At 36.4% G+C, this 27677-nt stretch overlaps 1 protein-coding gene across 4 annotated transcripts in view; it reads left to right on the plus strand.

Moving 5' to 3' along the window:
• LOC123557249 (bridge-like lipid transfer protein family member 1) overlaps positions 1–27677 on the plus strand; it is a 145359-nt gene that overhangs the window by 90903 nt on the left and 26779 nt on the right. For all 4 annotated transcript variants that reach the window (XM_045348616.2, XM_053543609.1, XM_053543610.1 and 1 more), the window contains 11 exons: positions 566–700; positions 3139–3336; positions 9788–9967; positions 11717–11867; positions 12740–12925; positions 14454–14544; positions 18348–18526; positions 19276–19369; positions 22491–22697; positions 23527–23685; positions 24558–24701. In XM_045348616.2, coding sequence (XP_045204551.2) covers positions 566–700; positions 3139–3336; positions 9788–9967; positions 11717–11867; positions 12740–12925; positions 14454–14544; positions 18348–18526; positions 19276–19369; positions 22491–22697; positions 23527–23685; positions 24558–24701 — 1724 coding nt within the window. The remainder of the gene's footprint in view (positions 1–565; positions 701–3138; positions 3337–9787; positions 9968–11716; positions 11868–12739; positions 12926–14453; positions 14545–18347; positions 18527–19275; positions 19370–22490; positions 22698–23526; positions 23686–24557; positions 24702–27677) is intronic.

Consider the following 27677-nt stretch of genomic DNA (forward strand, 5'->3'; position numbering starts at 1 on the left):
CTATAATGGTCTTTGCAGTATAAATGATGTTTAGGAAGGTCACCAAATAGACAAACGAGGCACCCAGATAGGTATATGGAGAAACATATAAAAGGGCAAATACACTAAAAGGTAGACTTACAAACAGTCTGTCTGGCAAATAGATATGAAAACATTTAGACAGGAACATGAAGACAGGCAGTAAGACTGATAGAGAGATACATTCCGTCTTCTGTCAACATTTGCCTTGTTAACACTAGAGGCCACAGTTGTGACCCAATTTTTATAAAACTTTGTCAGAATGTTTGTCTTGATGATCTCTAGGTCAAAAGCAGAGAAGTAGAACAAATAAAGAGAAATGCAGATAGGCAGGCATGCAAACAGTCTTGTAGATGTACAGACAGGAAGACACATGAAAAAGTCATGTAAACATACTTGCAGGTAGCAGATAAAAAGGCAAGTAAATTTGACAAGATAGCCAAACATGCAGATCAGACATACAGTTAGAAAGACAGGAATGCGGATATATAAAGAATAGAAAACTATGTCAGTAACATGCTGGAATATGATCTTTATACATTCACAGTGCTCCACCAGAGTTCTTGAAGCCAGATAGTTTGCCATTGCGGTCATTGTCAGAAACCTCGCATGTTACCGACCATTCTGGTGGCTCCCGGGTTCAGTTTGGAGAAACTACATCCTCCACGTACACTCCACCAATGTAAGTATTTACCGTTCCAATAAGTTCTTAGACAAATGATAGAACAAGATTTTTATATTTATTGATACAGTACTCAGAGAAGACTGGATTCTTAGAAAACCAAAATTTTCTCTTTACAATAAATGGCTCGGTCCCAAAAAGCCCTTTATTTTAGTGTTATAAGATTTAACAAAATCTTTGTCTGAGAATTCTGAATTCCAAATGTCAGTGTCAGTCCCAGATGGCATAATTTTATTCTATTTGTACCCAAAATAGCAAACAATAAGTAATTGAAGCCATCACAGTGAACTGAAAAATTGAGCAATATTATTAGGCGGCTTGTCCAATATGGTTTTCTCAGCTGGGTATGAGTCCAAATATATCTCCGTATTGTACAGTACAAAGTTAAATAACCTTTTTATTCTATATCTATTTTATCTTAGTTTAAATTAAAAATGTTTCACTGAATATTGTATTCCAGCCTTTTCTCAGCTTGGTATGAGTGCAAATATATATTATACAGAACGATGTTAGGCCCTAAATAACCTTGTTATTCTATATTTATTTCACTTCATACGTAATATACGTAATTCATTTAATGTTCTTTTTCTGCATATCAGTATTAAATAAATTATATGGTGCAACTTCCCTACAACAGCCATTTGGCAATTTGGGTGGTTATAATACTTGGCTGAGATATTATGCCCACAAACATTGTCAGCAAGTTTGGTGAAGATCCGATGAAAACTGAATTAGAGAGTGGACATGCTTTGGATGTTGACCGCCCGCCCGCTGCCACAGGTGTTCACATAAAACGCCGAGATATTATGCCGACAAACATTGTCAGCAAGTTTGGTGAAGATCGGATGAAAACTGTTGGATTTAGAGAGCGGACAAGGCTAAATTTGCAGTTTTCCTGTACGGGTTGTCTAGAGGTCCGGTTACCAGACCCCTAGCCACTGCCATTCAAAATTTTCTCATCCTGTGACAAAATAATAGATTTTTCCAACCAATAAGATTTTTTTCCAATTATATCTGTATAGATCTAGATCTATGTAATTTCTGTTTGGGAATATCCTGATTTCAAGATGATAATCAAATTCTGTACATAGAGCGCCTACTTCATCCGATTTACATTTGGAACATTTTCACGCGTTTCGGGCTTTATCGTATGTTTAACATGGGACTGTTGAACCGTCCAAATACAGAAAATACAGGATTTTTTGTACGCACGTGCGTCCAAATACCGTAATACATTGTACGGTCACGTGTTGCAAATAAACGTTCGCAACTGGATAGATAAAATAGATACAGAATATTGTGTCATATTTTATCTCATTAATAACTACTGTATGCAAGAAATAATAAGGATCAAAATTAGGTTTATTGTAGATTCTAACATGACTCTGTTTGATTTCCAGTTAAACAAAGAAGGAAATCAAGCTCTGTATATTCTGCGATAAACAACGGTTGACGCGCGAGAGCATTATGACGTCAATTATGACGTCAAATTGCCGCATGACGTCTGATACATTACTCCTCGCGTAAATGAAGTCCAGCATTATATTTATTGAAATATATCAATGAGCATGTCAGAATGAAAATAATCTAGGCCTTCTTGTGATTTATTGTCTAAATTACCACAGTTCATCGTTCATATGCTTCAGTATTTAACCACTCGGGCTAGCGCCATCATGGTTCAATTCCTACGCATCTGAACTCTGAACCGTGGTAAGTCAGACGATAAACCACTCGAAGGCCTAGATTATTTGTTAAATAACCCAAGTTCGGAGTTCTTATGCATATGAATATATCACGAAGGCCTGAGTGATATATTTCTATGCATAAGAACAACAAATGAGGGTTATTCTATGATAAACCTTATTAGATACTTATTATAACCTTAATATACTTATAATTTTGATTCTAACACGACTTACTTCAAATAACATAAGACGTGAATCAGAGGATTATTTCATTCATAAAACGTAAATTACAACTGCGTGCTACGCCACAGCAAAACACGGTGCATGTGCAGCATAGTTCAAGGTCGGTTTATTGCAGAATAACCCAAGATAGATTTTGCTCTACAAGTATGTAGGTTATAAGCTGGATGTGTTAGAATGTAATTTTTACTTGATTATGAAATATTTACAAATACCCCATCCTTTTTGTTTAAAAAACACACCGCATGCATGGTTGTTTAGATATTTTTAATCGTATATAAATATTTCATCATCAGTTAATACTGTGAAAATGTTAATATTAGATAGTGGGGGTGGGGCGGGAAGAATTTTCGCAAATGAGCTAAAACCACAGAATTGAATCCAAAGGAAGAAATTATGTTTTTATTCATTTTATCTTCAAAAGCTGAAATCTTTCAGTTCTTATACCTGCAAAATAGCTGTTTGAACCCGAACCCGAAAATTTCATTCACATGCTACTTTACCCAATTTTAGAACTCCTGAGGGAACCCCACTTCATCGTCCCAGTAATGGAACTTCTGCACCAAGGAGAGCCGTAAGTTTGGCGGTGCCGACATTCCGACGGGAGTCGGCATCAACATCATCATCAGCATCAGGATCATCATCTGCAACATCAACAGAAAGTTCAGCAAGTGATGATGAAGCCAAGAAAGATGTTTTTGACAGGGACAGGTATTGCATTTTTTAGCTCACCTGTCACAAAGTGACAAGGTGAGCTTTTGTGATCGCGCGGTGTCCGTCGTCCGTCCGTGTGTGCGTGCGTCCGTCCGTAAACTTTTGCTTGTTACCACTCTAGAGGTCACATTTTTCATGGGATCTTTATGAAAATTGGTCAGAATGTTCATCTTGATGATATCTAGGTCAAGTTCAAAACTGGGTCACGTGGGGTTAAAAACTAAGTCAGTAGGTCTAAAAATAGAAAAACCTTGTGACCTCGCTAGAGGCCATATATTTCACAAGATCTTCATGAAAATTGGTCAGAACGTTCACCTTGATGATATCTAGGTCAAGTTCGAAACTGGGTCACGTGCCCTCAAAAACTAGGTCAGTAGGTCTAAAAATAGAAAAACCTTGTGACCTCTCTAAGGCCAGTTTTTCAGGGATCGTATGAAAGTTGGTCTGATGTTCATCTGATGATATCTAGGTCAAGTTGAAACTGGGTCACGTGCGTCAAAAACTAGGTCAGTAGTCTTAAATAGAAACTTGTGCCTTCTAGAGGCCATATATTTCAAGATTCTTCATGAATTGGTCAGAACGTTCACCTTGATGCATCTAGGTCAAGTTCGAAATGGGTCACATCCTCAAAACTAGGTCAGTATTTTCAAATATTAAAAAAACCTTGTGACCTCTCTAAAGTCCAATTTTTCATGGGAACTGATGAAAGTGGTCTGAATGTCATCTTGATGATATCTAGGTCAAGTTCGAAATGGGTTCACGTTGGGTTTAAAACTAGGTCAGTAGGTCTAAAAATAGAAAAACCTTGTGACCTCTCTAGAGGCATAAATTTCAAAGATCTTCATGAAAATTGGTCAGAACGTTTCACCTTGATGATATCTGGTCAAGTTCAAACTGGGTTAAACGTGCCTCAAAAACTAGCAGTAGGTCAAAAATAGAAAACCTTGTGACCTCTCTAAAGGCCATGTTTTCATGGGATCTGTATGAAAGTTGGTTTGAATGTTCATCTTGATGATATCTAGGTCAAGTTTGAAACTGGGTCAGGTGCGGTCAAAAATAGGTCAGTAGGTCTAAAAATAGAAAAAACATGTGACCTCTCTAGAGGCATATATTTTTATGATTCTTCAGAAATTGGTCGGAATTTCACCTTGATGATATTTAGGTCAAGTTCGTTAGTGGTCAGTGCCGACAAAAACTAGGTCAGTAGTCAAATAATAGAATAAACCTTGTGACTCTCTAAAGTCCAATTTTTATGGGATCTGTAGAAATTTGTCTGAATGTTCATCTTGTTGATATCTAGGTCAAGTTCAAAAGTGGGTCACGTGCCATCAAAATAGGTCAGTAGGTCAAATAATAGAAAAACTTGTGACCTCTCTAAAGACCATATGTTTTCAGGGGAAATCTGTATGAAATTTGGTCTGAATGTTCATCTTGATGATATTAGGTCAAGTTTGAACAGGGTCATGTTGCGGTCAAAAACTAGGTCAGTAGGTCTAAAAATAGAAAAACCTTGTGTCCTCTCTAGAGCCATGCTTGGATGGATCTCCATAAAAATTGGTCGAATGTTCACCTTGATGATATCTAGGTCAATTTGAAACTGGGTTTGGCCGTGGAAAACTAGGTCGTATTCAAATAATAAAAAAAACCTTGTGACCTCTCAAGAGGCCATACTTTTCATTGGATCTGTATGAAAGTGGTCTGAATGTTCATATTGACATTCTAGGTTAATTTGAAACTGGGTCAACTGCGGTCAAAAACTAGGTCAGTAGGTCTAAAATTATTAAATCTTTTGACTCTCTCCTAGAGGCCATATTTTTTCAATGGATCTTCATTGAAATTGATCTGAATGTTCACCTTGATGATATCTAGGTTATTTTGAAAACTGGGTCACGTGCGGTCAAAAACTAGGCCAGTAGGTATTAACAAGGGGACCATGATGGTCCTGAATCGCCTCCTGGCCAATTGACCAGTTTTGAACTGAGTTTTGACGTTATTTTTTTTCTATTATTTGACATAGTGACCCAGTTTTGACCTCATGTGCCCCAGTTTTGAACTGACTAGTATATCAAAATGAACATTCAGACCAACTTTCATACAGATCCATGAAAAATATGGCCTCTAGGAGGTCACAAGGTTTTTGTATTATTTGCCCTACTGCCTAGTTTCTGACGGCACGTGACCCAGTTTTGAATTGACCTAGATATCATCAGGTGAACATTCAGACCAATTTTCATGAAGATCTTGTGAAAATTATGGCATCTAGAGAGATCACAAGGTTTTTATTTTTAGACTACTGACTAGTTTTAAAACCACAGCTGACCAGTTTCGAACCTGACCTAGATATCATCAAGATGAACATTCTGATAATCTTCAAATGTTCCATGAAAAATATGGCCTCAGAGAGGTCACAAGGTTTTTTTATTATTGGGACCTACTGACCTAGTTTCTGACGGCACGTGACCCAGTTTCGAACTTGTTAGCATCATTCAATGTGAACATTCTGACTTATTTTCATAAAGGGATCCATTCAAAAGTATGGCTCTAGAGAGGTCACAAAGGTTTTTCTATTTTTAGACTAATGACCTAGTTTTTAACCGCAGCTGACCTAGTTTCGATTGACCTAGAATTCATCAGAGATGATTGACACTTTCATACAGATCAATGAAAAATATGGCCTCTAGAGAGGTCACAAGGTTTCTATTATTTGACCTACTGACCTAGTTTTTGACGGCACGTGAACGTTTCGAACTTGACATAGATATTATCAAGATGAATCATTCTGACCATTTTCTGAAAGATTCTTTTGAAAAACTAGGCCTCTAAGAGGTCACAAGGTTTTTCTATTTGTAGACCTCTGACCTAGTTTTTGACCGCAGTTGACCTGTTTCGAACTTGACTAGATATCATCAATGATACTTTCTGACCAATTTTCATAGATCCCATGAAAAATGTGACCTTGAGGTCACAAGCAAATTTTACGCACGGACGCCGCACGGTCGAGGCGTTTGCGCGATCACAAAAGCTCACACTGTCACTTTGTGACATGTGAGCTAAAATATTTCAAAAACTTGTGACCTCTCTAGAGGCCATATTTTTCATGAGATCTTCATGAAAATTACTGAGAATGTTCACCTTGATGATATCTAGGTAAAGTTCAAAAAGAGGGTCACGTACCTTCGAAAATTAGGTCAATAGGTCAGATAATAGAAAAACCTTGTGACCTCTCTAGAGACCATATTTTTGAATGGATCTTCGTGAAAATTGGTCAGAATTTTTATCTTGATAATATCTAGGTCAAGTTCAAAACTGGGTCACATGAGCTCAAAAACTAGGTCACTATGTCAAATAATAGAAAAAACGACGTCATACTCAAAACTGGGTCATGTGGGAAGAGGTGAGCGATTCAGGACCATCATGGTCCTCTTGTTTGTGATTACAGCAATGAAGGGCCATGTGCTAAAAATAATCTCTTATGATATATTATTATTATTATTATACCAGATTTATATAGCGCCTTTTTCATGATAAACACGTTCAGAGGCGCTTTACATATAGCAAACGCAGCCACACAGGATGCGAAATTCATAGTACAGACACAGAGCGATCAGACAAGAGGGACAGGGTGAGATAAAGCCCCGAGAACAGATAGAGAGAAATCCTTTTTAGATACAAACTTATATCAGTATGATATATAGTCATTTCTGTTGTCTGATCACAGTGACATGATTAATAGTTGGCAGAAGTTGTATTGTCTCATGGGCAGCTTATTTTTAGATCACCTGTCACATAGTGACAAGGTGAGCTTTTGTGATCACCTTTCGTCCGTCGTCCGTCCGTGCGTCAACAATTCCTTGTCTGCACGATAGTGGTTTCATTTATGATTTTATTTTAACCAAACTTGCACACAACTTGTATCACCATAAGGTCACGGTTCCTTTCTTGAACTGGCCAGATCCCATTATGGGTTCCAGAGTAATGGCCCCTGAAAGGGCCAAAATTAGCTATTTTGACCTTGTCTGCACAATAGAAGCTTTATTTATAATTTGATTTTTACCAAACTGGCACACAACTTGTATCACCATGAGATCTTGGTTCCTTTCTTGAACTGGCCAGATTCCATTATGGGTTCCAGAGTTATGGCCCCTTAAAGGGCCAGAATTAGCTATTTTGACCTTGTCTGCACAATAGCAGCTTCATTTATGATTTGAATTTAACCAAACTTGCACACGACTTGTATCACCATAAAATCTTGGTTCCTTTCTTGAATTATGGGTTCCAGAGTGATGGCCCCTGAAAGGGCCAGAATTAGCTATTTTGACCTTGTCTGCACAATAGCAGCTTCATTTATGATTTGAATTTAACCAAACTTGCACACAACTTGTATCACCATAAAATCTTGGTTCCTTTCTTGAACTGGCGAGATTCCATTATGGGTTCCAGAGTGATGGCCCCTGAAAGGGCCAAAATTAGCTATTTTGACCTTGTCTGCCCAATAGCAGCTTCATTTATGATTTGAATTGAATCAAACTTGCACAAAACTTGTGTCACCATAAGATATCGGTTCCTTTTTGATCCGGCCATGATCCACAATGGGTTCCAGAGTTTGGCCCCTTAAAGGGCCAAAATAAGCTATTTTGACCTTGTCTTTCATAATAGCAGCTTCATTTTGATTTTTTTAACCAAACTTTGCACACAACATTGTATCAGCACGAGGTACTTGCTTCCCTTTTTTCAGTGGCCAGATTCATCAGGGTTCTAGAGTTAGTGCCCCTTAAAGGTCCAAAATTGGATATTTTGAGCTTTTGCAGCAATTATATTTGACTTTATTTATGGTTTTATTTGATACAAATTCCAAAATATCTTGAACAACAATAAATCTTGGTTCCATGACAATCAGATCCATCGTAGGTTTTCCAGAGTTATTTTATATCTGATTACCTCCCCTGATTGTAATCAATTGGTTTTTATCAGTAAGTACTTATAGGACTTATTTGAAAAATTTCATTATTATTATTTTTGTTGGACAGAGAAATCTTGGGTAGATAACTATGGACTGGTTTTATGTCAGATTATCACCTCTTTATTTTCAAATTAAATTGGGTATTATCTCCATAAACTAATTGAAGATAACTGATCTGAAATTTCATTTATTGTCAACAGATTTATTTGGCGATCCTTCTTTTGTTCACTTACAATTTTTTTATTGTTTTAATTACTTCCCTTTTACGTTACTATAAATATCTTATTTTTAGTAACATTTTTATTATTTAGCCGTAGGGAAAAACCGAGACCACTTTTCTGTGGTAACCAACATGGATGGTATCTCCCAATTTTTAGGTGTATTTTGAATTTTTTATACCTTGTAAGATATTTTTTTTTTTTTGGTTTAAATTTTCTTCCCTTTGTTGTTCCTGTCCTTTGGACTTTGATATTTTACTGAGGACCTTCTTGTCCTCAAGTGCAATGATAACAGGCGAGCGATATAAGGCCATCATGGCCCTCTTGTTTAATAATAGATATGACATCTAGTCATTCCATTGTCTTAACCAATCACATGATTAATGAACAAAAGTTGTATTGTCTCATGGGCAGAGTCAAATGCACTTATTGAACTGTTCAGAAATCCTCAGGAGAACAATAAAAAAATTTCAATGGCTACAAGTCTATAGTTATAGTAATATAATTATAATAATAGTAATAATAACATAACAGTAACAGACATGGCTGAGACAGAACCTTTACCATATTCAAGGAAGAGAAGTAAATTTGAAACTATGTATCACAAATTTTAAGGGATCGAGTTTTTTTCTTAGATATAACCCAACTTCAACTTAAAATTATGTTTTGTATTCGTATTGACCTCAGTTAAAGGCAATGCATGTATAGTAATGCTGCAAGGCAGTTTTATGGTGCAAATACAGGTATAATTTTGTATAAGTAAAGTGAGTGGTGCAGCATGTTAGACATCTGCTACACTAACTTATTCTTAGGGAAGGGGCCTCCGTGGCCTAGTCGTTAAGGTCTTTGACTTCAAATCACTTGCCCCTCATCGATGTGGATTTGAGCCTCACTCGGGGTGTTGAATTCTTAATGTGAGGAAGCCATCCAGCTGGCTTACAAAAAGGTCGGTGGTTCTACCCAGGTGCCTGCTTGTGATGAAATAATACATAGAGGGGCGCCTAGGGTCTTCCACCTCTATCAAAGCTGGATAGTCGCCATATGACCTATAATTGTGTCGGTAGAACATGATACACAACAAAATAAATAAATATTCTTAGGGAAACAAGTTGCAACATGAATTTCACCCATACTACATATCTTTAAATGTCCAACTTTTGTCACTCCAAATGTGGACAACACAATCCACAGACCAGTATCAAAAACATGATTGTGCTGCCGTCTTTGTATAAGTCTCTTCTCCTGATGCGTAAAAACTTCTCATTTACAGTTACGATACCAGTACAGTAGTGGGGAGTGAGCAGATAAGTGCATCCAATCCGAGCATAGGCAGCGGGGGTTCCAAGTCTGTAATAGAGCCTAACGTAGATTTTGAGCTCGATGTGAAAGTCCATATTGACAGTGGAAAATGTGTGCTGCATCCAAAAGACAGAGATGAAGAAAATAAAAGGTCAGTCTCCTTTTATTTTGTGAAATCGTTATTATTCATGAGGACAAAATCCTGAAATTTAATCCAAACAGACTAGTACAGTAGTCTCTAGTTTTATCTTTAATATTTAAAATCAGTGAATTTTTGATGACTGTTGTCTTGGATTTTATTTCACATATATCATTCACATTAGCATTAAATCTTTGAAAAATACTCAAAATAATTTCAGTTACCAAAATCAGATATCAAAATAATACAGTGCAACCTCTGTATAGCAACACCCTTTGGGAGATACAAATATTGACTGTTATGTAAATGTTGTTGTTCTGGAGAGGTAAATTTGATAGTATATTTCAGCTTAGGGAAATTTTGATGTTGTTACAGAGAGGTTTTTCCTTAAGAGAAGGCCACCTTGGAGAGGTTGTACTGTAATAATAATAAAAAAAAATGATTTTTCAAAATCAGGTAAAGTTCTTTGAGGTGGCAGAAGTAAAAAGGGGAGAAAGCTCTATGCAATATTATTTATCGGAAGTAAAAACGGGAGGCAATTTCGTGCAGTGTTATTTTAAAGGACTCTATGCAATATTATTTTACAGAAGCAAAAAAAAAAAAAAGGGAGGAAACTTAATGCAAATGTTATTTTACAGGAATAAAAGGGAGAAAACTCCATGCAAGATTTTTAGCTCGACTATTCGAAGAATAAGTAGAGCTATCCTACTCACCACGGCGTCGGCGTCACACCTTGGGTTAAGTTTTTCATACCAGTCCACATTTTGACAAAGTCTTTTGAGATAAAGCTTTGAAACTTTCAACTCTTGTTTACCATCATCATGGCCAGTTATAGGCAAGAACACATAACTCCATCAAGGATTTTGGCTGAATTATGGCCCCTTTTGACTTAGAAATCATGGTTAAGTTTTTCGTACCAGTTCATATTTTGACAAAGTCTTTTGAGATAAAGCTTTGAAACTTTCAAAAACTTGTTTACCATCACCATGTCCAGTTATAGGCCAAGAGCACATAACTCCATCAAGGATTTTGGCTGAATTATGGCCTTTTTGACTTAGAAATCTGGGTTAATATTTCGTTTCCAGTTCATATTTTGACAAAGTCTTTTGAGATAAAGCTTTGAAACTTTCAACACCTGTTTACCATCACCATGTCCAGTTATTTGGCAAGAGTACATAACTCCATCAAGGATTTTGGCTGAATTATGGCCCCTTTGACTTAGAAATCATGGTTAAGTTTTTCGTACCAGTTCATATTTTTTGTAAAGTGTTTTTACATATGGCTTTGAAACTTTTATCACTTGTTTAGTTAATAGTCTCTATCTGTAGGAAAGAGAACATAACTCTGTCATCTATTTTGGCTGAATATTGGCCCTTTTTGGACTTTGAAATTGGTTCTGTTTTCATACAAGTCCATGTTTTTTCAAAACTATTTGACATATGGCTTTTAAACTTTGAACACTTGTTTATCATTATGATTTCCATCTGTACCAAGAGTACATAACTATTTTGACTGAATTATGGCCCTTTTTGGACTTTGAAATTGGCTCATATATTGCCATTTAGTGCAAGACTTATCGAAATCAAAGTAATACAGGAACATTGTTTGTCTAATCTATTTATTTCTTTTGTCTGAATATCTGTGGAAATATTTTGACCCCATTCTGCAATCAATTCTTCGAATATCGAGCGCGCTGTCATCAGACAGCTCTTGTTTACAGAAGTAAAAAAGGCAGAAAACTTCATGCATGTTATTTTACAGAAATAAAAGGGAGAAAACTCCTGTGACAGGGCTAGAGAAGCTGAGAAAGCAGGAGTCAGCATCATCTATACCAAGCAGTAAGAATTATCAAGCCCCACAGCTACCTACCATAGAGAAAACTGTATTCTTCTTACCAGGTGTTGATGTCAAGGTACTGTTCATTTAATATCTTTTAAAGAGGCACCTCCACAGATTTATGTATTTCTTTTATTATAAAACTTTATAAAAGTACTTCGTTTTTTAATATTTGTAAATAAGAACTAAAATTGGGGTGATTGGTAGAGTTCTAGGCAGTAATTATTGGTAAAAAATAATACAGTGTGTAAATATGTGTAAATGCCTTCAGAGGCTTAAGTCCAGCAGTAAAATAAAGAGAGATTGATTAGAGAGTTTTGTTTAAAAACTATACTTCAGCTTAAGAACAGCTCAGCATAAATGTTGTGCTCCTTGATCTAAAACATGCATGTAAAGAAGTCAACAAAAACATAATTAGGCCGTGCCATGGGAAAACCAACATGATGCGTTTGCGACCAGCAGTGGATCCAGACCAGCCTGCGCATCCGCGCAGTCTGGTCAGCATCCATGCTGTTCGCTTACAAAGCCTGTTGCAATTAAAGAAACAGCATGGATGCTGACCATATTGCGCAGATGCGCAGGCTAATCTGGATCCATGCTGTTCGCAAATGCACTATGTTGGTTTTCTCATGGTGCGGCTCAATTGTAATATTGAAAATTTTCTTATGCAAGGATTTGTAAAGATTCATCTGTTGTTAACATCATGCTGGACATGACTGATTCTGCCTTTGCGACCAGTGCAGGTCATGATCAGCCTGTACATCCATGTATTCAGTCAGTATCTTTTTGGTATGCACCCCTTTCAGCAGTTAATGGTAATGTCAAAATTGAAAGATGGACAAGTTCATTATAGAAATTTAGCAGGGTAAGGGTTAATATCATAGTGAGAAAGATTATATAAATAATAATAGTAATGGTATAAATGTAAAAAGACAATTTATATGATAGGTTCACTACAACTCCAAGACAGATCACTGGAGTTCTCCAGCCAGCACATTGTCTACAGAGATTGGACCTGACATTCTGGATTCTTCAGTCAAGTGTGATGATTCCATAAGTAGCACATGTAGATCACGACCGGGGATGAAGAAAGCTAACCTATATGCCTGGTTCTCCCTACAGTCTCTTCCTAAGGTATAATATATGTGGGCCACCAGAGCTGAAAGTAGAAAAGCCTTTAAATGACTTATTCTCACAAACTTCTTGATGGATCTTCATCAGACTTGGCCTATAGCATCATTATAAGGTCCTCTCTCAAGCTTGTTTAAATCGGGGCATTTGGTCCCTTTTGGGGGCTGCTAGAGCTAAAAGTAGAAGAACCTTTTAAATACCCGTTAAAATACTTTTTCTCATAAACCACTTGATGGGTCTTCATCAAATTTTGTCTGTAGCATCATTATATGGTTCTCTCCCAATTTTGTTCAAATGGGAGTGCAAGATTCCAATGCCTTTTAGGGGCGTTTGAGCTAAAAATAGACATACCATTAAACAACCTTTCTCATGAAGTGTTTGATGGATTTTCAGCAAACTTCTTCTCTTGAACAGCTTGATAGATCAACACTTGGTCTGTCCTGCCTCTGGAACTTTTGACACCTGGAGCATATCATCTTCCAAAGTTGCACACTCTATAGCCTGTTTAAGGTCTGAAACTCGGGTGACCAATCTAGGGCCATGATGGCACTCTTGTTAAAATGCAGATCAGATGATACTATTTTGACAGAATCATCTAAAGAAAATAAAGCCTTATTGTAACCCCGACAACAAAGTTGTAAGGGGGGTATATTACTTGTTTCAGGTTGTCTGTCTATCCGTCCGTCCGTAGACACAATCTTGTGCGCACCATCTATCCTCATCCCCTTGACACAATTTAATGAAACTTCACACAAGTGATCAGTAACAACAGTAGTTGTGCATGGGGCATGTTAGGTTCTTTCAGAAAAAAAATTGCAGAGTTAGGGGACTTTGTTTTTTGTTACTTTACTATATACATAGACACAATCTTGTGCGCACCATCTCTCCTCATCCCCTTGACACAATTAAATGAAACTTCACACAAGTGATCAGTAACAGCAGTAGTTGTGCATGGGACATGTTAGGTTCTTTCGACAACAAAAATTGCAGAGTTAGGGGACTTTGTTTCTTGTTAACATACTATGTACATACAGTCTGCATATGCAATCTTGTGCGCGCCTAATCTTCCGAACTCTTGCACACAATTTAATGAAACTTCACACAAGTGATCAGTACCAGTTACGTTCTTTTAGATAAATATTCTGCATAGTTATGAGACTTTGTTTTATGTTACTATACTGTATACATACAGTCCACATAATTTTGCAGTCTTGTGTGCGTTAAATTGCAATGTACTGTGTCAGTGAATTGGGGAGGGGGGTGGGGGGGGGGGGGTACATTCATCACCTTTAGTGATAGCTCTAGTTGTTGATTGTTAAAACTGAAGATTAGAACTGACTGGTTATTTTCTCTGATGGAAAATGATGACACTTTTACAGGAAATGTGAATTTACATAACAGGAATTGCGTGCTTCTTTTCAAAAATAAAAAAAATAGTTATAATGATGTTACCTTCCCTAGCTAGGTGCTGATAACTGATTGTACAGTTTCGGTTTACATGTGTATTCATTTTGTTACAATCTGGTTACAGACAATGGTAATAAGCCCATGTTTATTGGACTACCTGGAGCAAGCACTGGAACCAATACCAATTTCACTGACGTCACAGATCAGCAAAAAGGGTAGGAAGTGTTTTGTTATACCCGGAAGTACAAAATAAATGAGGTTTACATTTGTGTTATATGTGTACATTAGTCCTGAGACATACCTCCAAAGCCATTCAGCAGATTTTCACATGAAATTCAAGGTTCACAGAGACCTTGAAAAGTCCTTGAATATGATGCTAGTCCTTGAAAATTTCTAAAAGCATAATTTTAATACTGCATATCTTTGAAACTGCCAGAAAGATTTTCATAAAATTTTTATCAATTTTTTACCTTATCAAGAATAGATGCAGAGCACACAGCCCAGATCACTAGGTCCAAAGTCAAGGTCACAGAGGTCAAATAGCTTTGTTTCTTGTCTGCTTCATTTTTTGTTGTAAACTGTTGGAAAGATTTTTAGCTCGACCATTCGAAGAATAGGGGAGCTATCCTACTCGCCCCGGTGTCGGCGTGAGCGTGAGTGTTAGCTTGAGCGTCGCACAAATGTTAAAGTTTGCGTACCACCCCAAATATTTTCAAAGTCCATTGAGATATTGCTTTCATATTTTGCATACTTGTTTACTATCATGACCCCAGTCTGTAAACAGGGGCAGACAACTCTATCAAGCATTTTGACTGAATTATGGCCCCTTTTCGACTTAGAATATGCTAATTGGAATGTTAAAGTTTGCGTACCGCTCCAAATATTTTCAAAGTCCATTGAGATATTGCTTTCATTTTTTGCATACTTGTTTACCATCATAACCCCAGTCTATAAACAGGAGTAGACAACTCTTATCAAGCATTTTGACTGAATTATGGCCCCTTTTCGACTTAGAATATGCTTATTGTAATGTTAAAGTTTTACTCATAGCTTATATTATAACTACAGTACGTCCAAAATGAAAAGTTCCAATGGACACCCATCACCGTGACACCAGACTAGCGTGTTCAAAGAAATTTGACCACCCAGCTGGGTGATTTCACTGCAAATCGCGGTGAACAGCGTGTCCGGACACGGTGCTCGCCGAACACGCTGTTTCGCGGTGAAATCGCGGCGGATTGCGGTGTACATGATATTGTTTTAAAATATGCTATTTTTCATTTTATTTTAACCAAAAATTAAAAGATATATTTATGTGTATGTTAACACAAAATATCATCGTAATTTTTCAGTTTCAATGTTCATCTGCAAGGAAATTTTGGAAACTTTTCGTATTTTGCAGGTACAGCACTTGACACGAAGCGTATACGACGAGACAGTGCTCAATAAACAATAAAACTTGTAAATTCAGTTGTTTTATTTAGAGTTCACTTTTGCAGTTTTGTATGTTTGTTGCAAACTTCTGTTGTTATACTAACAATTACTTTAATACGATTACGTTATTTAAAACCCTAACGATTAATCTTCGTTTACAGTTTGGCATGGAGTTAGATAATTATTTAAGAGGTAAGTTACCAGTTAAAATCAATAGTTTTTGAATAACTTGTTAATTTGTAATGAATTTATTTGCTTTTGTAAATATCAATAAAGAATTTGAAATTTAATCTTAATGCAATATAGAATATTGGCATTAAAATTTTCGCTCGGGAAAGAAAACAGTGGTATTCACTTAAAGTAAACAAAGTAATTATCCATTTAAACATTTAGATGCTTGTCTACATGTCTGAAACAACAAATTAATCGAATTATATCAGAAGACATTTCAAATTTCAGGAAACTATTAATGTGTTACATACAGCTGAAATTATGTTTTATCTGCTTTTTTTTTCAGGGCAAGATTACGAAAAATAGTGCTGAGTAAGAGCCTTGGAAGCAACAACTTACAATTTAATATTTTTTTTATTTTTTTTGTAAACATAATTTTATTAGCATTAAATGTCATATATGTTTATAGCCTCATATAAAACAAAAACCTGTGTATCGGTAATGCTTGCAGAAATTATTTTGTGTTTATTATATAATTCATATTATGTATTCACTACTGACAAAAATTGTTTATTCTCCATTCTGTATTATTTTCGGTAAGATTAAGATACTTTCATATTCGTAATATTTGCATATTCGTATTAATGTATATGATCTTTTTCATAAAATTTTGTCTGTGTAATAGACTAAAGGGAACAGAAACAAAATATGAAATAGAATTATACTGTTTAGTTTTAACAACTGCCCGTGTATTTGTCATGTTATGTGTGTGATTATTACATGATGATTTATAGAATATGTCTGTCTGTCTGTCTGTATTTTGTGTAAATAATCTTCGATTGTTGGTATCGTTTGTATCTATGTACATGTTATGAATAAGAAATAAAATCAAATGGAAACATTATATGAGAAAGCAACATATTTTTTTCTTTCTAGTGTAAATCATTCTTGGTTTTATTTGTTTGAATTGTTTGTGCTTCCTAATAGATATTATATTCCGTTAAATTTCGTATAGAAAAAATGTGAATTAATAAAAGATATAGAAGCCTGATTTTCGTTTTCTGCTTCTTCCCTCCTCTGGTGTTGAGCTGTAATTTTCACTCTTGTTGAAAGTTTCTACCAGTACCCGTAAGTATAGATAACAACTACTTTACACTTTCATTATTTATTATAAACCATATGGAAATGATACATATTTATTAGTGGCTTTAAAACATCCTGTAGTGAACAGTCCCACACGACGGCCAAAAATCTAGTATGTGATTATCACTGCTCTTGTAGTCCAAGCAAGACTGTCTAGCTGAACGTGCCTCACGTATGACTAGCTTGAGGACCGTGCGGGACCGTATTACTAGCCACAACCGCGTCTTGCTCTGAAACTTCACTTCTGTTTTTTCTCTCTTCTATTTTTTATATACTAGTAGTTGATGTGTACCTGAAATATAAAATAATTGCTTCATAACTTGATTTATCCCTTGTTTCATTGTAAATTTTACGATAATAAATCATTGCAAATTGAAAATAAACTAGACTACATGTACAAGTGAAAATGATATTGATTTAAACCTCGAACAATTTTCATGACTTGAAGTTAAAATTAACTGTTTGAAACTGCATTTTATAGAAAGAAGTTTTACTCGAAAACTATAAAATTTAAATACTCTTTATTGATGTCGACAATTACCTAATTAGCACTTGTTATACCAACATGAACTTATTAATCATAAGTAACTTACCAAATAATTTCGCAACATGTGAAAATGGGCAAACATGCTAAATGAAAGAAAGACTTAGGCAGTTTAATTGCAACAGAGGTGAGTAAAACATTTATTCCAACATGTTATGTTAAGAGTAATTGTTAGTGGACGTTTTAACATTTTTAAACATACAACTATGAACATAAACAAAGGAAACAAAACAGTTTATAATTACACATCTTATAAGCTTAGTGTTCACCTGAAAACAGAAAACAATATTGTTAAAACAAAATATAGGAGCAAAAATTATCTTTCTACAATCAAAAACGGGATTAATTGAGAAGATCTGAACACGGAGAATCACCGCAATTGTACACCGCGACGCACCATGTCCGCCGATCGCTAGGCAGCCGATAATGGACTCTGTGTCCGTTTCGATGTGCTAGCGTGTTCGGGACACTGCAAAAGGACACAGTCAATCGTTTCTTGTCACCAAGGTCGCGCGAAAAATTGACTTTTCATCTTGGACGTGCTGTATCAAGCACTGAGAATAGTTGAGCACGCTGTCAACTGACAGCTCTTGTTATAAAACTAAAACTAAAAGAAAATTTGACGTTACCAGATTTTGCCTGATTTGCATGTTCATCAAACATTTTGTTTAATATTTCCGTTTTTGTTGAAATTGATGCTATTGGATTGTTTCCAATCCCTTGCAGAGTCACCAACAGCACTAGATAACTTGATGGATACAGAACTGAATTCTTCATACGCTTCTTTGGGAGGACCAGTTTTGCTTGGGTCATTTCCTGTTGATGTGATTGTATTTTTACGGGTTGAACCATCAAGTATACGTTTCAACTGTTTGCCGGAATCCAGAGTGGAATGTCTGCTTCAGGTTTGTATTGGCAGATTTGATTGTATTTACAAGGGTACTTTATGTATGTTGAACCATCAGGTATATGTTGCAGCTGTTTGCAAGAGCATTATTTAAATGTGTTTTGGGTTTTAGAAGATCGAAGACAATTTTTTAATGCATTTAAGGCTTTTCAGGCCTTACGGTAAGAGGTAGGATCCTTGACAAATGTACAGATGACATGTTAGGAAGTAGACCTGATATTTTGTCTGTAGTCAGTTGTCTGTAATCAACTGTTCTTCTTGTAATTGTTTTGTTTCCCTGAATTTAGACCTCTCCTACTTGTAATTGTTTTGTTTCCCTGAATTTAGTCATATCCTACTAGTAATTGTTTTGTTTCCCTGAATTTAGACTTCTCCTACTTGTAATTGTTTTGTTTCCCTGAATTTAGACTTCTCCTACTTGTAATTGTTTTGTTTCCCAAAATTTAGACTTCTCCTACTTGTAATTGTTTTGTTTCCCAAAATTTAGACATATCCTACTTGTAATTGTTTTGTTTCCCAAAATTTAGACATATCCTACTTTTAATTGTTTTGTTTCCCTGATTTTAGTCATATCCTACTTGTAATTGTTTTGTTTCCCAAAATTTAGACCTCTCCTACTTGTAATTGTTTTGTTTCCCAAAATTTAGATGTATCCTACTTGTAATTGTTTTGTTTCCCTAATTTGAGACCTCTCCTTCTCTTAGCAATTGAATGTTATAAAATTGATTTGTATTATTCATCTTCCAGGTGCCATCACTAGAGTTTGTGTTCTCCACAAAGAGATCTGACATTGATGCTAGTGTAGGGGGAAGTGATGGAACTCCACCACTGAAAGCAAAATGTGAGACTATAAATCTGCTTGGTTATATGGTTGAATATAAGATTACACTTACAAATGTCAGCATTTTGTTAAACTCTAACCTGCTGGCGGCAAGTGTTTCTGCCTTTGCGACCAGTGCAGACCAAGATGAGCGTGCACATCCATGCAGACTCATCTTGGTCTTCACTGTTCGCTGTTCAGTCTGTAAATTTTCAGTGAACACCCCTTCGATTAATAAATGATATTGCCCATGGCAAATTGAATGATAAGACAAGTTCATTATAGATATTTAGCAGGGTAAGGGTTAAACTCATATAGGAATGTAAACCTTAGGCTAGTGGTTAGGGATCAGCTATGGGAATTGAAGATCAAAGGATTGGTTCCCACTGGGAGCTGATGGGATGCGGCCAGTCTTTGAGCAGCTAGTGGTTAGGGATCAGCTTTAGGAATCGAAGATCAAAGGATTGGCTGCCACTGGGAGCTGTTGGGATGTGGCCAGTCTTTGAGCGGGCAGTTGAAAAGTATTAAAGGCCTATCTTCCTGATGGAATAGTATTCAGGAAGTTAAAATGCACAAGGCAGTTGTGTCTCATTGATAAAAATTTGCCGGTCCTTTCAGAATGGTGGCACAGTAATAAAATAAACTATTTTGAAGGGATTTTTGGTCTCTTAGGCAAACAATGCTGATGAGCATTCTGATTCACTGAGCGGCAGTTCCTACGCTTGGTTATAGATCCAGAAAGCAGTCATTCAGAAGGGCATGCCACTAGATTTATGTCAAAATTTCAGAAATTTAGAAAACAGGAACAAAACGTAAAAGAAAAGTGACTCATTGAATTGTAAGCTGTATTTATAACATTCACTTAAGGTAAAATATGCAGAACAAAAGTAGTCATGTGTATAAAGTATATGTAATACCCTAGATAAAATTTTATTCACATTGTTTTATTTTGCTAATTTTCCTGAATAATGCCACTCACAAATTCAAAATTTTTGTGAATATTAATTGGCATTATGTTCTGAAACACATTCACTTGAGTTTCTTGAATGCCTGAGAATGTGACAGAGGCTGCTAATCATGAAATGGGTGAGTAAAGGCAATGAGAAAATTACCCAGTCTATAGTAAAGCAGAAATTTGGAGGTACTTAACCCTTACCCTGCTAAATTTCTACAATGAACTTGTCAATCTTTCAATTTAGACAGTACCATTAACTGTTAAAAGGGGTGCTTACCAAAAAGATACTGACTGATTGGCAAACAGTGCAGATTATGATCAGACTGCACGGATGTTCAGGCTGATCAAGATCTACACTGGTCACAAAGGCATAATCAATCGTGTCCAGCATGATAAGGGTTAATATAACTCACATAAAGTATCATCTTAAACTAAGGGACATAGATTTATGATTCTTAATACTCCACTCACACACTTTCTTGTATGTTTTAAAAAAGATATTCTCACGTGTATTACTCTGGAGGCTAGACACTTTAACATATGAAAATAAGTTGTAGAATAGTTTATGCTATATATCAAAAGAGGTGATGATTGTTTTTTATGCCCCCGAAGGGAGGCATATAGTTTTTGAACCCTCTGTCTGTCGGTCTGTCTGCATTTTTCGTGTCCGGTCCATATCTTTGTCATCGATGGATGGATTTTCATATAACTTGGCATTAATGTGTACCACAGTAAGACGACGTGTCGCGCGCAAGACCCAGGTCCGTAGCTCAAAGGTCAAGGTCACACTTAGACATTAAAGGATAGTGCATTGATGGGCATGTCCGGTCCATATCTTTGTCATCGATGGATGGATTTTCAAATAACTTGGCATGAATGTGTACCACAGTAAGATGACATGTCGCGCGCAAGACCCAGGTCCGTAGCTCAAAGGGCAAGGTCACACTTAGACGTTAAAGGATAGGCATTGATGGGCGTGTCCGGTCCATATCTTTGTCATCGATGGATGGATTTTCAAATAACTTGGCATGAATGTGTACCACAGTAAGACGATGTGTCACGCGCAAGACCCAGGTCCGTAGCTCAAAGGTCAAGGTCACACTTAGACGTTAAAGGATAGTGCATTGATGGGTGTGTCCGGTCCAGATCTTTGTCATCGACGGATGGATTTTCAAATAACTTGGCATGAATGTGTATCACAGTAAGATGACATGTCACACGCAAGACCCAGGTCCGTAGCTCAAAGGTCAAGGTCACACTTAGACGTTAAAGGTCATTTTTAGCTCATCTGATTTTTTTAAAAAAAATGATGAGTTATTGTCATCACTTGAGCGGTTGTCGGCGTCGGCGTCTGCATCGGCGTTGCCTGGTTAAGTTTTATGTTTAGGTCAGCTTTTCTCCTAAACTATCAAAGCTATTGCTTTGAAACTTGGAATACTTGTTCACCATCATAAGCTGACCCTGTATAGCAAGAAACATAACTCCATCTTGCTTTTTGCAAGATTTATGGCCCCTTTTGTACTTAGAAAATATCAGATTTCTTGGTTAAGTTTTATGTTTAGGTCAACTTTTTCTCTTAAACTATCAAAACTATTGCTTTAAAACTTGCAACTCTTGTTCACCATCATAAGCTGACCCTGTACATCAAGCAACATAACTCCATCCTGCTTTTTGCAATAATTATTGCCCCTTTTGGACTTAGAAAAATCATTTTCTTGGTTGAATATTATGTTTAAGTCAACTTTTCTCATAACCTATCAATGCTATTGCTTTTAAACTTGCAACAGTTTTTCACCATCATAAGTGGACACTGTACATCAAGAAACATAACTCTATCCTGCTTTTTGCAAGAGTGATGGCCCTTTTTAGACTTAGAAAATCATGGGTAGGACAATATTTCTATTATACAAAAAAAAATCAGATGAGCGTCAGCATCCGCAAGGCGGTGCTCTTGTTTCATGATAGTGCATTGATGGGCATGTCCGGTCCATATCTTTGTCATTCATGCATGGATTTTAAAATAACTATGCATGAATGTGTGACACAGTAAGACGACGTGTCGCGCGCAAGACCCAGGTCCGTAGGTCAAAGGTCCTAAACTCTAACATCGGCCATAACTATTCATTTAAAGTGCCATCGGGGGCATGTGTCATATGGAGACAGCTCTTGTTTATGTTGACTTTATAGTTGGGAAAAAACTTCGAGAGCGAAACCTGAGTGGAGGGAAGGAGAGCAAAGCTCGATCAGCAAGCACTACGTCAGATCTCGGTACCATGACTTCCTCGGGTGGACTGAGCGTTACTGGCTGTTTGACAGATTTCTCACTCTACATATTTCATCCTTATGGAGGAGGCCAAAGAAAGACTGGAATACAAACGTCTCCTAGATACCTAGGTAATTATTTGATTGCTGACAAATCCTCATAATTTTAGACTTCTCTCTGAACTCAGTTATGTATACTCTTGACCCAATACTTTCTTAATTATGATATATGGGCCTCCATGGCTGAGTGGTTAAGGTGGCTGACTTTTAATCACTTAACCCTCACAGATATGGGCTTTAGCCTCCCTTTGGAATTCTTCATGTGAGGAAGCCATCCAGCTGGCTTACCGAATGTCATTTGTTATTCCGAGATGTCCACTTGTGATGAAATAATGCATGGAGGGGCACCTGGGGTCTTCTTCCACTACCAAAAGCTGAGTTGCTATTTTCAGTAAAGAATGTTAGTACATTAATTTAAGACACAGTCACTTTCATTGGCTTCCAAAAGAAGTATATTTTTTATATCAAAAATATTGTAAAATTTTCTCATTTGTAGATACAGGTCAGCACACACAAAAGTACAGTGAAAAAAAACACTAAATGAGCCGCGCCATGAGAAAACCAACATAATGGCTTTGTGACCAGCATGGATCCAGACCAGCCTGCGCATCCGCGCAGTCTGGTCAGGATCCATGCTGTTCGCTAACAGTTTCTCCAATTCCAATAGGCTTTAAAAGCGAACAGCATGGAGCCTGACCAGACTGCGCGGATGCGCAGGCTGGTCTGGATCCATGCTGGTCGCACACCCACTATGTTGGTTTTCTCATGGCACGGCTCAAATTTCATGTGCATGAAAGTTAAATGATGTCACAGTAGATTTTAGTCTGAAAGCAGCTTACGTTTCATTCTGAAGTTATGTATTGAATTTCTAAACAAAATGTTATTTGATTGATACTATCAGGAAGTATAGAAGAGCAGACCATACTGGGAGATACAAACAGGAAAGATTCTCTCAGTCTCAACTTGGAGTATGTGAATTTAAACATTTCACGAACAAGGAAACTTGAAGTTAGAATGGACAGATCAAACAATGAGAAATTTAACATTGTTAGATTCTCAAGTAAGTAACCATATATAAATATATCTTCTTTAGATAAATGAGACTTGTGTATAGTTTCTGTAATATTCAAGGATTGTTTGTTACAGTTTTTCTAGTTTTACGTATGGCAATTTGGACAGAGGTGTCAGCTGTGGCTAAGTTGTTAAAATAGCTGACTTCGGATCAGTTGTTCCTCACCAATGTGGGTTTGAAACCATAGTTGGAGTATAGAATTTTTCATGTGAGGAAGCCGTCCAGCTGGCTTATGGAAGGTTGGTGGTTCTACCCAGGTACCTACCATGCCTGAAACAATGCTTGGAAAGGCAAAAAATAGACCCGTCCCCCCCCCCCCCCCCCCACCCCCACCCAACCCCACAAAAATATTTGGATTCGAGTGAATCTTGTATTTGCAATTATTTCTTACTTTGAATGAAATATGTATTAGTTTGTCAGTTTTTTGTCTTGTTTTAAAAACTAAGGACTTACATGCCAAGAAAATCTGTCTGCTCTCTTATAACTAATTCTATGCAGGCTAGTGCATCTAACTGAGTGCCCTGCCAAACAACATAAACTGGGTCTCAGTTACAAAATTGAATTCGGAGTCCAGTTTTAGAGTGCAGCCTTGCCATTGGTCAGTTCGGAGAATGAATTCGGAATCAGCCAATCAAAAGCAGGAATTTTGAGACTTTTTTTTTTTTATAATTTTGTAAACTGGATGAATTTTCAGTAGTTTGTCACAGTCGGTGAAATGTAGGGACTTCATGTATGAAGTGTATATGAAACTGGAAGGTTTGTTACGTGAAATGATTGCTATATATAAATCAAAGACCTTTTAAAAAGTTGAAATATAGTTTTAAGCCAAGAAAGCAAAATGTGATATTTTTACATTACAGCTGTTTGTGATATAGGAACTGCAGCTTTTAAATATGACATGAGACGTTTGTCGGAGATACTCTCCTTTCCAAAAGCCTGGTATCGACGTAATCTCGCTCGTAGACTTTTCCTTGGTGATGAAAGTTGGTTAATGGAGGATGAAGGTACTTTACTCAGTCACAGTATAATCTGCTTTTTTGTTAAACAAGTTCTGTTGTTGTGATTATGTTGTAAAACTGTGATTTTATTCTGATTGAATGTTGTGATATAGAGAAAGCTTCTGCTGGCCGGGAATTTGTTTCCTGTAATATACATGGTTCACACAGGTCTTCAGTTTGATGCCTAGTACTTGAAATGTACTTGAATTTGATGCCTTGTACTTGAAAAGTACTTGAATTTGAAACTGCCAAAAACTCCTTGAAAGTACTTGAATTTTGAAAAAAAAAATGAGTAAATTTTGATAAATTGTCCTTGAATTAATGTTCTGCGAATAGAAAATCAGAAAAAATAACAGATCAGACCAAAAAACAGAAAAAAAAAGATGAACAAATGACAGACCTATCTTCGACAGGGCTTACCAATGAGTAAAGGATATTACGGTACTAATCAAAATTAGTACTTTAAACGCAATTATCACGTGAAATTTTATTGGTGCTGAATTGAAGATCATTTCTGTAGAAAATCGACAGAATTCGTCATGGGTAAAAGAAATAAATGCGACAAATGCGATTTTGTAGTCCTTGAAAATGGGGAATAAATCCTTGAAAACTACTTGAATTTTGTTTTGAAAGTTCTGTATGAACCATGAATTATATAAAGACAGCATTGTAAAGGTAGTGCCACTTTTAATTATTAGCCTGCTTGCGGCAAGTGGTTTTGCCTTTACGTCCAGTGCAGACTAAGATCAGCCTGCACATCTGTGCAGGCATGTGCAGGCTGATCATGGTCTGCACTGTTTGCTATTCAGTCAGTAAATTTTCAGTTAACACCCCTTTAAATAATAAGTGGTACTGCCCAAATTGAATGATGGACCAGTCCATTTTAGAAATTTAGCAGGGTAAAGGTTACGTCTAGTCTAGTCTGCTGGATAGGTATGCAGGTAATACACACCTTTTTGCCCATGTTTTTTTCATAAAAAAATTCTTGTCCAATGGTCAACAAAAGAATTCTGAGTGCAGTGGGGTTTTTTTGTGATAAGGTAGGGAGACATGAAACACCTTTATTTTAACGATTAGGCCTCACCAAATTAAAAAGTTGTTCATCGGATTTGCCGCTCGTATATTTTCAGAAACACAAAAAAAATATTTTTTTTTGTTTTTGGCTTGTGCTCGCCCCATTGAAAAAAATCAATCCAAAATTTTTTGGTGCGCTACTTTTTACGGACGTAAAAGTGTATAAATGCTTATACTTCCAGTCCCAGATTGTTCTCAAATGGATTTTAATCAAAAAAATACATACTACGCACACATCGTCTATAATAAATCATAATAACTTATATCTAGTTGCATTATGTTATTTCCCCTTTATGCAGTTACGCCATTTTTCTTCAAATGTTTACCAAATTACATATTACAAAAAATCGATTTATTTCATTGAAACTGGATGAAGAAAAACATACTAGTTTGTTTGATAACATCGATCTACATTATTTTGGTAAGGGTAAATACTTTTTGATGCATGTCACTTATCTGTTTTCTGTTTTTTTTCCTGTCCAAATGATCAGCATTTGCATACGAAAGTTGGTGGGGTAAGGAATTTACATTACGAGTTGTTTTCAGGACAGTTTTGATTTTCAAATTTTCCAATCATTTAGTAGACTAACGTTAATGCACGTTAATCTCCATTTCAGACTTTAATTGAGACTTTGTTTCAACAAATTTAATATGTTATGAAAGTTTAAAGTTAGAAAAAAAGCTGTACATAAGACATCATGCTCGACTTTTCTAAATCAGAGCTTTGCCAGTAAAAGGGACATAACAGTCAGAAGCTATTGAAGTACAGAGCTATTGGTCATTATATAAAACTTAATTAAAAATTCTATGTTAAAAAGGGGCGTAACTCTGTCTAGATTCAGACTTAAGAGTATTGTTTCTCCTGGTGTAGACTTTGACAGTAATAACTGTTCTAAGTTTCAAATCAGAAGCTTTAATAGATCTAGCACACTCACATAGATATTTGATGTATCAAAAACTTTGTAAAGTCAGCTAAGAAGCTACATTTTCATAGCAGTAAATATTCGATTCGATATTTGATTACACTGTACTGTATGACAATGTTATTATCTTTTTTCATGAGTTGGCATTGTTGTGCGTCTGCGGGTTAGATTTTCTCAATCCCTGGGGACTTACTTTTTAATTTAAAAGGGCTATACATTCTATTTTAAGGTTTTATTAGTCAGTCGAGAGCCAAATGAAGACAAATATATTTCTTCGCTCTTCGCTCGCTCCTGATTTTCTCAAAAACCAAAAAAAATATTTAAATTATTTTTTCGCTCGCCGCTTCAAATTTTTCAGAAAAAAATCCGATGAACAACTTATCAATTTGGTGTGGCCTTATCTGAAATAGATGGTTAAGAAAACAGAAAGTGGTTTCCATTTGTTTTTCTCTCATTGAACAGTTTCCTTAAAAAATGACAGTTGATTAAAACAGACAAGCCAAGGTATACCCAAAGTATTCAGGCCAAGGGAATACCCATGGATTTGATCTGTTGATTTATAAACTACTGATTTGTTGTTTATCTTTTAGTATTGTGATTTAGAATGATGTCTCCCACACCACTGTGGTGAGAGACATATTGATTTATTCCTGTCTGTGTGTGTGTGTGTGTGTGTGTGTCCGTCTGTCACAAATCTTGTCTGCGCTCTAAGACGAACATTTCTCATCCGATCTTCACCAAACTTAAACAAAAAGTGTTTGCCAATAAGTCCTCAGCCAAGTTCGATAACTAGCCAAATCAGCCAAAAGCACTTTGGAATTATGGTCCTTGAATTACCGAAAATCACTCAGGTCTTGGGGTATAAATGACTCATATACTACTAATCATGTGAATAGTAATAACATTATATTAGTCATTTATACCCAAAGACCTAGTCATGTCAGATGATTAGGCAGTTGAGGTCTTGGGGCATGGTTGACTCATA

Source organism: Mercenaria mercenaria, chromosome 5 (genome assembly GCF_021730395.1).
Source record: "Mercenaria mercenaria strain notata chromosome 5, MADL_Memer_1, whole genome shotgun sequence".
NCBI lineage: Eukaryota > Metazoa > Mollusca > Bivalvia > Venerida > Veneridae > Mercenaria > Mercenaria mercenaria.